Genomic DNA, 12,617 nt, shown 5'->3' with positions numbered 1-12,617 from the left:
AAAGGGTATATAGTAGAAGCAAAAGTCAGGAGGAGTGTGGGGGCAAAGCATGAGCAAAGGACTATGGGGGATAGTCAGGCAAGAAGACGAACAGTGCATTCATGATTGGAAATAGTGGGGAATCGGAGAGCGTGCATGTTTAGATGGGATCCAACTACAAAAACTTGAAAGGCCAAAGACATTAGATTTTTTTTTTAATCCCACAGGCAGTAGGAAGCAAAGGAGTGGAGAAATGAAAAAGTGTATTTTAAAATTTTGGTTTTCACCATTGGCAAGTTAAAGGCTAGTATCAAGAGTGATCTTTAAGAGAGGAGGTTGTGACACAGGTAATCATAATGCTTACAATTAGAATATTGGTGTAAGAATGCTAAGACAAACGACAGAAGCATATTAGCCAGAACAATTGGAAGGCAGCTATGCTCACCGCTATACCACCAATGCTAGCCAGAACAATTGACAGGTAGACCTTATGGTTCATGTGTCGGCAGTGAAGTGACCAGAGCGTGGCTGCGCGCTGGTACTGAGAGGGGATGAAGAATTGGCAGGGCTGATGAACTTGGTTTTCAATTGATAATATCAGCTCTAAAACTTAGAAATAGGAATGGAATGCTGATGAGAAGTCAGGTCTCCAACTGTGCCATGCCAACGGGAAAGTTGTGTACAAGCACTTTTCCAACGGAAGTTAATACGTAGGAGAGAGAGATAAAGATACGAGTCTGGGGAAATGTTCAACTAAGAGTCAGGAGAAATTGGGATGCCAGGAAGCAAAGTAAGCTGGAATAGAACCAATGTACCTCTAAAATTAACAAGCTGGGGGTTGCCTGGGTGGCTCAGTCATTTAAGCGTCTGCCTTTGGCTCAGGTCATGATCTCAGGGTCCTGGGATCGAGCCCCGCATAGGGCTCTCTGCTCCATGGGAAGCCTGCTTCTCCCTCTCCTACTCCCCCTGCTTGTGTTCCCTCTCTCGTTGTGACTCTCTCTGTCAAATAAATAAATAAAATCTTTAAAAAAATACGAAATAAAATTAACAAGCTGGGATCATTATACTTAAATGCTGGCTCCACAAAAATGGGTCTATATAGTAGTCTTATGACTGATATTTAGTAATCACAAGTAACACCCCAACTTTCATTTGCCTAATTTCATCTCATATTCAAGGCAGCTCAGAAAGGTGGTAGTGCAGCTTACCACTAGCTTCATTTTACAGACGAAGAAACCAAGGGTCAGGGAGCTACAAGACTTGCCAAGTCACCCAGTTATTGAGATCTGCAGATAGTAAACTTCTTAACTAGGAATTCACTGTATCCTGGAGATAATTAGAAAGTTAGATCCATGTTGTGGCCAAGAGACTCTAGTCTTAACAAACTGCTATACTTCTCTAAAATTAAGCCAATGGGGGAGGTGCCGGGGGGGGTGTTAATAAACGTTGAATGAGACCTTCTGGAGCCTTTACCATTAAAGGAGGTGAGTAACACGAAGATGACTGTAGTTTTAATTCACATACCAACTTTTTTCTCAATGGCTCCAGGTGTTTCTCATTTAGAGTCTCTTTACCGGCATCACATCAAAGTTCAAAAACCATGAGAACCACGCCTCGGACCAGACATTATTCTTATTCGGGGAAGGCAACGGGAGGTCTTTGCACACATCACCGGTAGGTTTTGGTTACTTGGCTAGCGTTAGCGCTTGCAGACCTCGGGCAGAGAGCGATGAGCATCTGCTGAGTCCCGGGAGCCGAGAGCCCAGACAGCGCAGAGCGAGTGGTCCCAGCCCCAGGAGGAGCGAGTGAGCACATTCAGGACCAGGAGATCGTGGTGGTGGTGGTGGTGGTGGGGCGGGGGGTCTCCCAAAGCCAGCGGGAGTCTGTCAAGCGTCTGGCACTGACCCAACCTTCTCGCTTATTCTCTCTGCATCGCCGCACAGAAGCCGTCACTGCCCCAGACGTGTCCCTACCTCGGTGCTCCCCCTCCCAGCTCACCGAGAACCCCTGGCGCGATGACAGCCAAGAAAACGCAGAGCAGGCCCGCAGCGCCCATGCCCCGGCGGCAGCCCCAGCGGCGGATGCGTTGCGAGACACTCGAGCCTCCTGCAGCTCCGGGACAGGAAGGGCTGAAGCAGGACGCAGCTGAGAGCCAGGGCACAGGGGGCCCTTAAATAGCGTCTGGCACCACGTGCTAGCTTTGCGCGCACACCTGCAGGCTGCCTGGGGCCGGACTCCAGCGCCTGTTAGGTCGGCCCAGGCTCTGAGGCGCCGGCCCGAAGGGGCAAGGGGGCCAGGGGCGGGGCGGAGCAACTGTGACCCGGTCTTTGGCTCTGGCTCTAGCCCTTAGCGCTGTGGCTTTCCAACTTTTTCTACCGCGCAACGTAGTGCATCCACTTTTGTCTCCCTGGAGAAATGAAACAAGTTTCACAAAATAGTACTCACCCTTGCTAATCTATAATGCCCTCTCCTTTCTATTCTATTCTATTCTATTCTATTCTATTCTATTCTATTCTATTCTATTCTATTCTATTCTATTCTATTCTATTCTATTCTATTCTATTCCATCCTAAAATTCTGGTTTGGATCCAATAAATTCATTTCAAAAGCTATTAATGTTTCAAATCCTCAGTTTAAAGAAACAGTTTACTTAGAAAGGAAATTTATAAATAGCAGCCACCTCTCCTCTTATGCCCTTTTTATTTTGAAGCAATTTCTACAGAAAGTTTCGAGAATGGTGCAAAGAATTCCCGTATATCCATCATCCAGATACCCAATGTTAACACTTCACTATATTTTCTTTATCATTCTTTCTCTCTTTACATAGACATAGATAGAGATAGCTGTAGGTGTAATTACATATATAGAGAGAGATCTAGATATATACACATATACATATATATGATTATATAATTATAATTATATATTTGTTACTTTGGAACTGAGATAAAATAAAGGCATGATACTCCTCTAAATACTTGGTATATTTCTTAAAAACAAGGACATTCTCTTGCATAACTACAGTACAGTGAACAAAAACAGGAAACAAACATTGAAATATTATCTAAGTGATGGGTTATACTCAAATTTCTCCAATCACCTCAATAATCTTTATTATTGCAATCTCTCTCTCTCACCCTTCCATTTTTCTGGTCCAGAATCGTTCAAGGATCACACATTACATTTGATTGTTATGTCTTCTTTCCTCATTTATCTGGAAAAGATCCTTGGTCCTTTTTATATCTTTCATGACCTTGACATTTTTGAAGAGTACATAGTAAGTATTTTTATAGAATGACTTTTAAATTAGTTATCTATTGCATAGTAAGAAATTACCCTAAACTTATTGATTTAAAGCAAGAATAACTATTTATTATCTCACACAGTTTCTGTGTGTCAGGAATTCAAGAGCAGCTTAGCTAGGTGGTTCTGGCTTGGGCTCTCTTGAGGTTGAATTCCAAACATCAGCCAGAAGTGCAGTTATCTAAAGGCTAGACTGGCACTGGAGGATCCCCATCTAAGAGGGCTCACTCATGGCTGCTGACTGGAGGCCTCATAGCCCCAATATGTAGACCTCATCAAAGACTATTTGAGTCTTCTTGTGACATAGCAGCTGGCTTCTCCCAGAAAAAGAGAGAAAGGCAGAAACCACAATGTCTTTTATAATCTCTTCTCAGAAGTCACACTATGTCATTTCCACAATATCCTATTGGATACTGGTTAATTTTATGTGTCAACTTGACTGAGGTATAGGATGCTCAGATATATAGTCAACACTATTCTGAATCTTTCTGTAAGGGTGTTTTTGGATGAGATCAACATTTTTTAGAGTAGTAACCAATATATTTATTTTTATTCTTCCCATTTTGTTTTCCCCCCAGTTTTATTGAGACACAATTGACAGTTAAGGAATATAACATAACGATTTGCTAATGATTAGCATGGTTAACTATCATCCCCTGTATAGTTACAATTTTTTCTTATGATAAGAACTTCTATGATCTATTCTTTTAGCCACTTTTTAATACACAATACAGTATTGTTAACTATAGTCACTATGCTGTGCATTAGATCCCCAGAATTTATCTTCTAACAGGAAATTTGTGCCTTTTGACCATCTTCACCTCTGGAAATCACTGGTCTGTTCTCTGTTTCTAAAGGTCAATTTTTTTAGATTTCACATATAAGTGAGATCAGACAGGATTTGTCTTTCTCTGTATGACTTATTTCACTTAACATAATGCCCTCAAGGTCTATCTATGTTGTTATAAGTGGCAAGATTGTATTCTTTTTTTTATAGCTGAGTAATACAATATATATAATATATATTGGAATATTCCAATATATTGGAGTAATATTCATATATATATAGTGCCTGGGTGGCTCAGATGGTTAAGTGTCTGTCTTTGGCTCAGGTCACGATCCCAGGGTCCTAGGATCTAGCCCTGCACTGGGCGCCCTGCTTAGCAGGGAGTCTGCTTCTCCCTCTCCCTCTCCTTTTTTTTTTTTTAGGATTTTATTTATTTATTTGACACAGAGAGAGAGCACAAGCAGAGGGAGTGGCAGCCAGAGGGAGAGGGAGAAGCAGGCTCCCTGCAGAGCAGGGGAAGCCCAATGAGGGACTCCATCCCAGGACCCTGGGATCATGACCTGAGCCGAAGGCAGTCGCTTAAACAACTGAACCACCCAGGCGTCCTCTCCCTCTCCTTCTGCCTCTCCGCCTGCCCATTCATGCTCTCTCTCTCTCTAAATGAATGAATGAATAAATAAATAAAATCTTTATATATATATAAATATATATATATCACATTTTCTTTATCCATTCATCCATCATTTTGAGACAGTGATTTCTTTTCCTTCGGATATATACTCACAAGGAGAATTGCTGGATCATATGGTAGTTCTATTTGGAATTTTTTGAGGACCTACTGTACAGTTTTCCATACTTGCTGCAACAGTTCAGATTCCCACCAATAGTGCATGAGGGCTCCCTTTTCTCCACATCTTCACCGATACTTATCTCTTCTGTTTTTGATGATGGCATTCTAACAGGTGTGAGGTGATATCCATTATGGTTTTGATTTGTATTTGTTGATGTTGAGTATCTTCTCTTGTTTGCTGTGCAGAAGCTTTTTAATTTGATGTAGTCACACTTATTTATTTTGTTATGTTGCCTTTGCTTTGGGGGTCAAATTCAAAAAATCATTGCTCAGACCAGTGTCAAAGAGCTTATCTTATGTTCTCTTCTAGGAGTTTTCTGGTTTCAGGTCTTATGTTCAAGTCCTTAATCCATTTTGAGTTGATGATTGTGTATGGTGTAACATAGGAGTCCAGTTTCATTCTTTTGCATGTGGCTGTCTCTTTTATCAACACTATTTATTGAAGAAACTATGCTTTTTCAATTGTATATTCTTGGCTTCTTTGTAATAAATTAACCATATATTTGTAGGCATATTTCTCGGTGCTCTAAACTATTCCATTGATCTATATGCCTGGTTTTATGCAAATACCATACAGTTTTGATTTTTATAGCCTTGTAATATAGTTTGAGATCAGTATGATCTCAAGTACGATGCCTCCAGCTTTGTTCTTTTTTTTTCAAGATTGCTTTCATTATTCAGGGTCTTAGGGGTTCCATACAAATTTTAGGAATGTTTTCTCTGTTAATGTGAAAAATGTCATTAGAATTTCAATAGGGCTTGCATTGGAACAAAAGATCCCTTTAACATGGATTTTATAATAATATTAATTCCTCCAACTCACAAGTATGGAATATCTTTTCATTTATTAGTGTCACCTTCGAATTCTTTCATCGATGTCTTATAGTCTTCAGTGTGGAGATCTTTCACTGCCTTGGGTAAATTTATTCCTAGGTATTTTATTCTTTTTGATGTGGTTATAAATGGGATTTTTTTCTTAATTTCTCTTTCTCATAGTTTGTCGTTAGTATATAGAAATGCAACAGGTTTTTGTATGTTGATTCTGTAACCTGCAACTTTACTGAATTCATTTAATTAGTTCAAACAATTTTTTATGGAGTCTTTAGGGTTTTCTATATATATCATGTCATCTGCAAATAGAGACAATTTTACTTCCTCCTTTCTGATTTGGATGACTTTTATCTGTTTTTCTTAACCAATTACTCTGGCTAGGCCTTCCAGTATCAACTTGAATAAAATGGCAGGAGTGGGCATTTTTGTTTTGTTTCTGATCTTAAAGGTAAAGTATTCAGCTTTTCGCCACTGAGCATGACATTAGCTGTGGGCTTGTCATATATGGCCTTTGTTATGTTGAGGTGTATTTTCTCTATATCCAGTTTGTTGAGTTTTTATCATGAATTTGTCAAATGTTTGTGTCAAATGTTGGATTTTGTCAAATGTTTTTTCTGCATCTACTGGGATGATCATATGATTTTTATCCTTCATTTTGTTAATATGGTGTATCATATTGATTGATTTGTGGATGTTGAACCAATCCCTCTTAATCATGGTATATGATCCTTTTAATGTATTGTTGAATTCAATTTACCAATACTTTATTGAGGATTTTTGCATCTATGTTGGTGATGTTCTGTAATGTTCTCTTCCTGTAGTGTCTTCCTCTAGTTTTGGTATGAGGGTAATGTTGGCCTTGTAAAATGAGTTTGGGTGTATTCCCTCCTCTTCTATTTTTTTGGAAGAATTTGAAAAGGATTGATAATTCTTTAAATGTTTGGTAGACACTCAGCCATCAAAAAGGATGAAATCTTACCATACGTCAACATGGATGGAACTGAAGGTATTATGCTGAGCAAAATGCGTCAATCAGAGAAAGACAATTATCATATAGTTTTACTCATATGTGGAATATAAGAAAAAGCACAGAGGATCATAGGGAAAGAGAGGGAAAACTGAATGGGAAGAAATCAGAGAGGGAGATAAACCATGAGAGACTTTTAACTATAGGAAACAAACTGAGGATTGCTGGAGGGGAGAGGATGGGGAGATGGGGTAACTGGGTGACGGGCATTAAGGAGGGTACGTGATGTGATGAGCCCTGGGTGTTATATGTAACTGATGAATAACTGAACTCTACATCTGAAACTAACATTATACTCTGAAACTAATGATGTATTATATGTTGGTTAATTGAATTTAAATTTAAAAAGTGTGTAGTAGTATTTACCAGTGAAGCTATCTAGTCCAGGCTTTTGTTTGTTGGGAGGTTTATGATTATTGATTCAATCTTTTTACTAGTAATTGGTCTGTTCAGATTTTCTTTTTCTTCATGATTCAGTCTTGGTAGGTTGTATGTTTCTCAGAATTTCTCCATTTCTTCTAGGTTGTCCAAACCAGATGTCCCAGGGTCACCTTGTATTTTTCTAGACATAGCACTGAAACTTGACGTTTCTCCTAAGAATGCTGGTTCCTTTTAGCAGAGAACAGCATTTGAAAACTAAGATCGGGTTGCTAAGGATGTTGACTGCTGTTGGAATGTCATTGTTTCTACACCCTTTCATAGGTTAGGAAATATATGTATGTATCTATTCCTATATTTAAATCTGTTCATATCTATATTTATATCTAAGTCATGAGTTCATATCAGTTCCTCAAACTCCAATCCAATACTGTAGAGGTCATTTTAACCTTCCCTCTTTCCATATTTGTACCTCCCTTCTTCAACAGTAAGATGCTTAGTACTCATTATCCACAATTTAGTATTTGCTCAATCCTAGAATATACAGAATGAATTTTTGGAATTGCTAATACCATACCATGGTGGAAAGCAAACCTAATTTTTAAGATTTCTGTTTTGTTTTTAGCCTGGGAGCAAAAAAATAAGATTGCTCTGTTTAAAAGTTACTTAGATTAATTATCACAACCCATCCCCGCTGACTTCACTGTGGTTATGTTACACAGTTAGATTTATTTGTTCTCTTTGTATTTCATTTTAACTTTTTCCCCATCTTTTTTTAATGTTTGAATAATTTTATTTTAAGTTTTTATTTAAATTCCAGTTAGGGAACATACAGTGTAATATTAGTTTCAGGTGTACAACATAGTGATTCAACAATTGCATACAACAAGGTGCTCATCACAACAAGTGCATTCCTTAATCCCCATCACCTATTATACCCATTCCCCGTACCCCATCCCCTCTGGGAACCATCAGTTTGTTCTCTATAGGAGTCTGTTTCTTGGTTTGCCTCTCTCTCTTTTGCCCCTTTGCTCGCTTGTTTTGTTTCTTAACTTCCACACATGAGTGAAATCATGTGGTATTTGTCTTTCTCCAACTGACTTATTTTGCTTAGCATAATACTCTCTAGCCCATCCTTTTTTATTTTTTTAATTTTTGCAAAAAAATTTGCAAAATTTTTAAATTTTGCATTACTATAGCTCCAAATGTCAGAACTATATAAAAAGGTATGATAGAGAAATGTCACTTCTGTCCGTCACTTATACTCCCATCCCTTTCCTTTCTAATACATTTCTACCCCCCCCCTTAAAGGTACCCAGTTCCAGTGGTTTCTGGCTTAAGTGTCTTCTTCAGCTTTGCCCAAATAAGACACATGTATGTCTTCTTATTTATCTTTCCTTATTACATAAAAAGAAAGCATGCTCTGGGTACTTTTTTGCACTTTGCTTTTTTTTTTCCTTAATGGATATGCTGGAATTCACCCTATATAAGCTCAGAGATATTTCTCCTTTGTTTACAGCTTATAGTATCTCATTATGTGGATCTACCATAATTTATTTAACCATTTTCCTATATATGGCCATTTAAGTTGTACTTAATATTTTGCAATTCTATGCAATGCTGTAAAGAGTAACTTTGTGCATATTTGTTTTTAAATGTTGGAAGTATATCTTCAGTGCAAATTCGTAGAAGTGGGATTCTTGATTTAAAAGGTAAATACATATTTAGTTTTGTTATATATTGCCAAATTCCCTCATTAAGAGTTATGTCAATTTCACTCCGACCTGGAATGTATGAGAGCATCTCTTTTCACAGAGTCTCATTAATCAAATGTGTTATCATTATAGTTTTTAATTTTAGCCAATCTAATAGGTGAGATATTGTATCTCAGTGTACTTTTGATGTGCATCTCTCTTATTATGAGTGAGCCTGAACATATAGATAGGTTTAATAGCCATTTTAAAATTCTTTTGTGAATTCTCTGTTCATATTTTTATTTTTCTACCATTTTTGCAAATATTTCTCCCAGTTAGTCGGTTATCTTTTGCCTTTCTTTTGTTTTATTTGTATCTATTTATTTTTCCAAATTTTTATTTAAATTCTAGTTAGTTAACATACAGTGCAGTATTGGTTTCAGGAGTAGAATTCAGTCGTTCATCACTTACATACAACACCTGGTGCTCATCATAACAAGTATCCTCCTTCTTACCCATCCCCCACCTAGCCCATTCCCCACCCACTTCCCTTCACCAACCCTCAGTTTGTTCTCTATCATTAAGAGTCTCTTATGGCTTGTTTCCCTCCTCTATCTTTTTGCCTCCTTCCCATATGTTCATCTATTTTGTTTCTTAAATTCCACATGAGTGAGATCATAGGGTATTTGTCTTCCTCTGACTGACTTATTTCACTTAGCATAGTACACTCTAGAGCTAACCACTTCATTGCAAATGACAAGGTTTCATTCTTTTTGATGGCTGAGCAATATTCATATATATATATATGAATATATATATATATATATATGAATATACATATATACAGACATATATACCATATTATATACCATACCATATATATCATATTTGTACATACATATATACCATATATATCATATCTTCTTTATCCATTCATTAGTTGATGGACATTTGGGATCTTTCAGTTTGGCTATTGTTGATAATGCTATCAACATTGGGTGCATGTACCCCTTCAAATCTGTATTTTTGTATCCTTTGGGTAAATACCTAATAGTGCAATTGCTGGATTGTAGAGTAGTCCTATTTTTAACTTTCTGAGGAAACTCCATACTGTTTTCTAGAGTGGCTGCACCAGTTTGCTTCCCCACCAACAGTGCAAGAGAGTTCCCCTTTCTCCACATCCTTGCCAACATCTGTCATTTCCTGTGTTGTTAATTTTAGCCATTCTGACAAGTGTGAGGTGACATCTCATTATAGTCTTGATTTGTATTTTCCTGATGATGAGTGAAGATGAGTGTCTTTTCATGTGTCCGCTGGCCATGTGTATGTCTTCTTTGGAAAAATATCTATTCATATCTTCTGTCCACTTTTTAACTGGATTATTCATTTTTTGGAGTGTTGAGTTTTATGTGTTAGATTTTGGATACTAACCTTTTATCAGAGATTGCCTTTTTGTTTTCTTGATTGTTTCCTTCCTGCTGTGCAGAAGCTTGTTATTTTGATGAGGTTCCAGTAGTTTATTTTTGCTTTTGTTTCCCTTGCCTCAGGAGATATAACCTAGATTGCCTTTAACTCTTTGCTATTGCAATGCTATAATGAACATTCTTGTATATATACTATATGGAATTATAAAATAATTTCTTTGAGAAATGTACCTAGGAGCAGAATTACTGGGTTATATAGAGTATGTGTGTTATTCCATGGAATAATACCAGATTGGATCCTCTGCATCATTCTGTACTCCTAAAAACAGTGATTTAGGGTCCTTCTGCCTTCATATCCTTGTCGACCTTAGGCATTATCCAGCTTTCTAATTTTTCTCTTCTCATAAGTGTGCAAATAATGTGTTTGTGGGGTTTCTTGCCTTGTAAACATTAAAAATTGTTTTATGTGTTCAAATTGATTAATATTTTTAAAATTGTATCAGATTATGAGCCATAGTGAGAAAGCCTTTACATACACATAGGTTATAAAGTAATTCATCCATATTTTCTTGCACTTTTATCATTTTCTTTATTTTACAGGTAAATCCACAAAACATTTGGTGTTAATTCTTGTGCTTGTTCTTTACTTTTCAAACTATATTCATTTGCAGATAAACACATTGCACCAATGCCAAAACCCAAGTTCTTAGCAGGTGAGAGTGCTGAGTGTCTAGTATCTTGCAGTGATCCTATGTAAGTCTTTGCCAGAAAAAAAAATTCACTTCTTTCTGCCCCAAACTGTCCAGTAATTTCCTATTTCATTCAAAGTGAAAACCAATGTCCTAACTTTGACCTACATGGTCCTATGTGACCTGGTTCTCTTTAACCTCTCTGAGTTCATCTTCTGCTGCTTTACCTTACTTTCCCCTGCTACAATGGCAAGGGCTTCTGCTGTTCTAAAATCATGCTCTGACAGAGGTTCTTAGACCTCAGAATGTCTTATTTCCTCTGCCCAGAGGCTCTTCTCCTGAATACTTGTGGGTTTTTTTTAAAGATTTTTATTTATTTTTGAGAGAAAGAGAGAGAGAGCTTGAGCACAAGTCGGGGGGGGCAGGGGAGGGGCAGAGGAAGGAGCAGACTCCCCTCTGAGCAGGGAGCCCAATGCTGGACTCGATCCCAGGACCCTGGGATCATGACATGAGTTGAAAGCAGATGCTTAACCGAGCCACCCGGGCACCCCTGAATAATTGTAAAGAAGAAACTCAGCTTTTTTCCTTCCTATGTAAGGAAAAAAACAGTACTACCTCATTGTGAGTTTCTTCCCTTGTGTTCCCTTCCTTTATTTTTACATCGAACACTTTACTTATGATGACCAAATGCTTGTGGGGTTTCCCCTACAGCAAGAAGCAAGTCTCAACACCAGCAAGGTGTCCTACAATTTAATTCAATTCTGACACTGTCTATCTGAAGATAGCACCAGAACTCACAGGTTAAGGGCTGAGTCCCATAAGACTACCACTCCCCACCCCCACTTCAGACACCTGTGCTTCTGATTGATCAATTATAGATCAGAGGTTCCAATGACCCTCTCCTCAGATTCGAGTAATTTGCTAGAGTGACTCAGAGCACTCAGGGAAACACTTATGTTTACCAGTTTATTAAAGGACAAGATAAAGGATACACATGAACAACTAGATGAAGAAATAGGATGTGGTCTGGGAGGGTCCTGAGTACAGGAGCTTCTGTCCCCGTGGAGTTGGGGTGCATCACCCCCCTTCTAGTGTGGATGTGTTCACCCACCTGGGAGCTCTCCAAATCCTGAACTACTGAGATTCTATGGAGGCTTCCTCACATAGGCATGATCACAAGGCATGTTGCATTGAGGGCAAATGTAAAGTTTTACTATAATCAGGTAACTAAGCTTTGTAGGGAATTGCACAAGGTAGGCAATTTGACCTAAAATTTTTAATTAAGCTGGGTAACCCAGAAGGGGTATTGTGGTCTATGTTGTAAACCCGAAGCTAATATACTATTGTATGTCAACTATTCTTCATTAAAAATAAAAAGTTTAAACTCAACACCCCAATAATCTGGTTAAGAAATGGGCAGAAGACATTAATAGACATTTTTCCAAAGAAGACATCTAGATGGCTAACAGACACATGAAAAGATATGCTCAACATCACTCATCATCAGGGAAATACAAATCAAAACCACGATGAGATAGCACCTCACACTTGTCAGAATGGCTAAAATTAACAACACAGGAAACAACAGGTATTGGCAAGGATGTGGAGAAAGGGGAACTCTTGCACTGTTGGTGGGGATGCAAACTTGGGCAGCC

The 12,617-nt window shown here is 38.2% G+C and overlaps 1 protein-coding gene across 8 annotated transcripts in view; it reads right to left on the bottom strand.

Annotated features, from left to right (window-relative positions):
• Window positions 1-2,262, bottom strand: part of CR2 (complement C3d receptor 2) — a 34,559-nt gene extending 32,297 nt beyond the window's left edge. For 2 of the 8 annotated variants that reach the window (XR_003523294.1, XM_027613086.2), the window contains exon 1: window positions 1,978-2,262. Coding sequence is in view for 5 of the 8 variants with exons in the window: in XM_027613086.2 (XP_027468887.1) it covers window positions 1,978-2,035 (58 nt within the window). In the remaining 3 variants the exon portion in view is untranslated. The other 6 variants (XM_027613082.1, XM_027613083.1, XM_027613090.1 and 3 more) reach the window with 5 other exon arrangements.
• Window positions 2,263-12,617: the final 10,355 nt, after the last annotated feature.

This window comes from Zalophus californianus, chromosome 10, assembly GCF_009762305.2.
Source record: "Zalophus californianus isolate mZalCal1 chromosome 10, mZalCal1.pri.v2, whole genome shotgun sequence".
Classification (NCBI taxonomy): domain Eukaryota; kingdom Metazoa; phylum Chordata; class Mammalia; order Carnivora; family Otariidae; genus Zalophus; species Zalophus californianus.
Note: the sequence above shows the minus strand (reverse complement) of the source record. Positions and strands in the feature narration are given on the sequence as shown.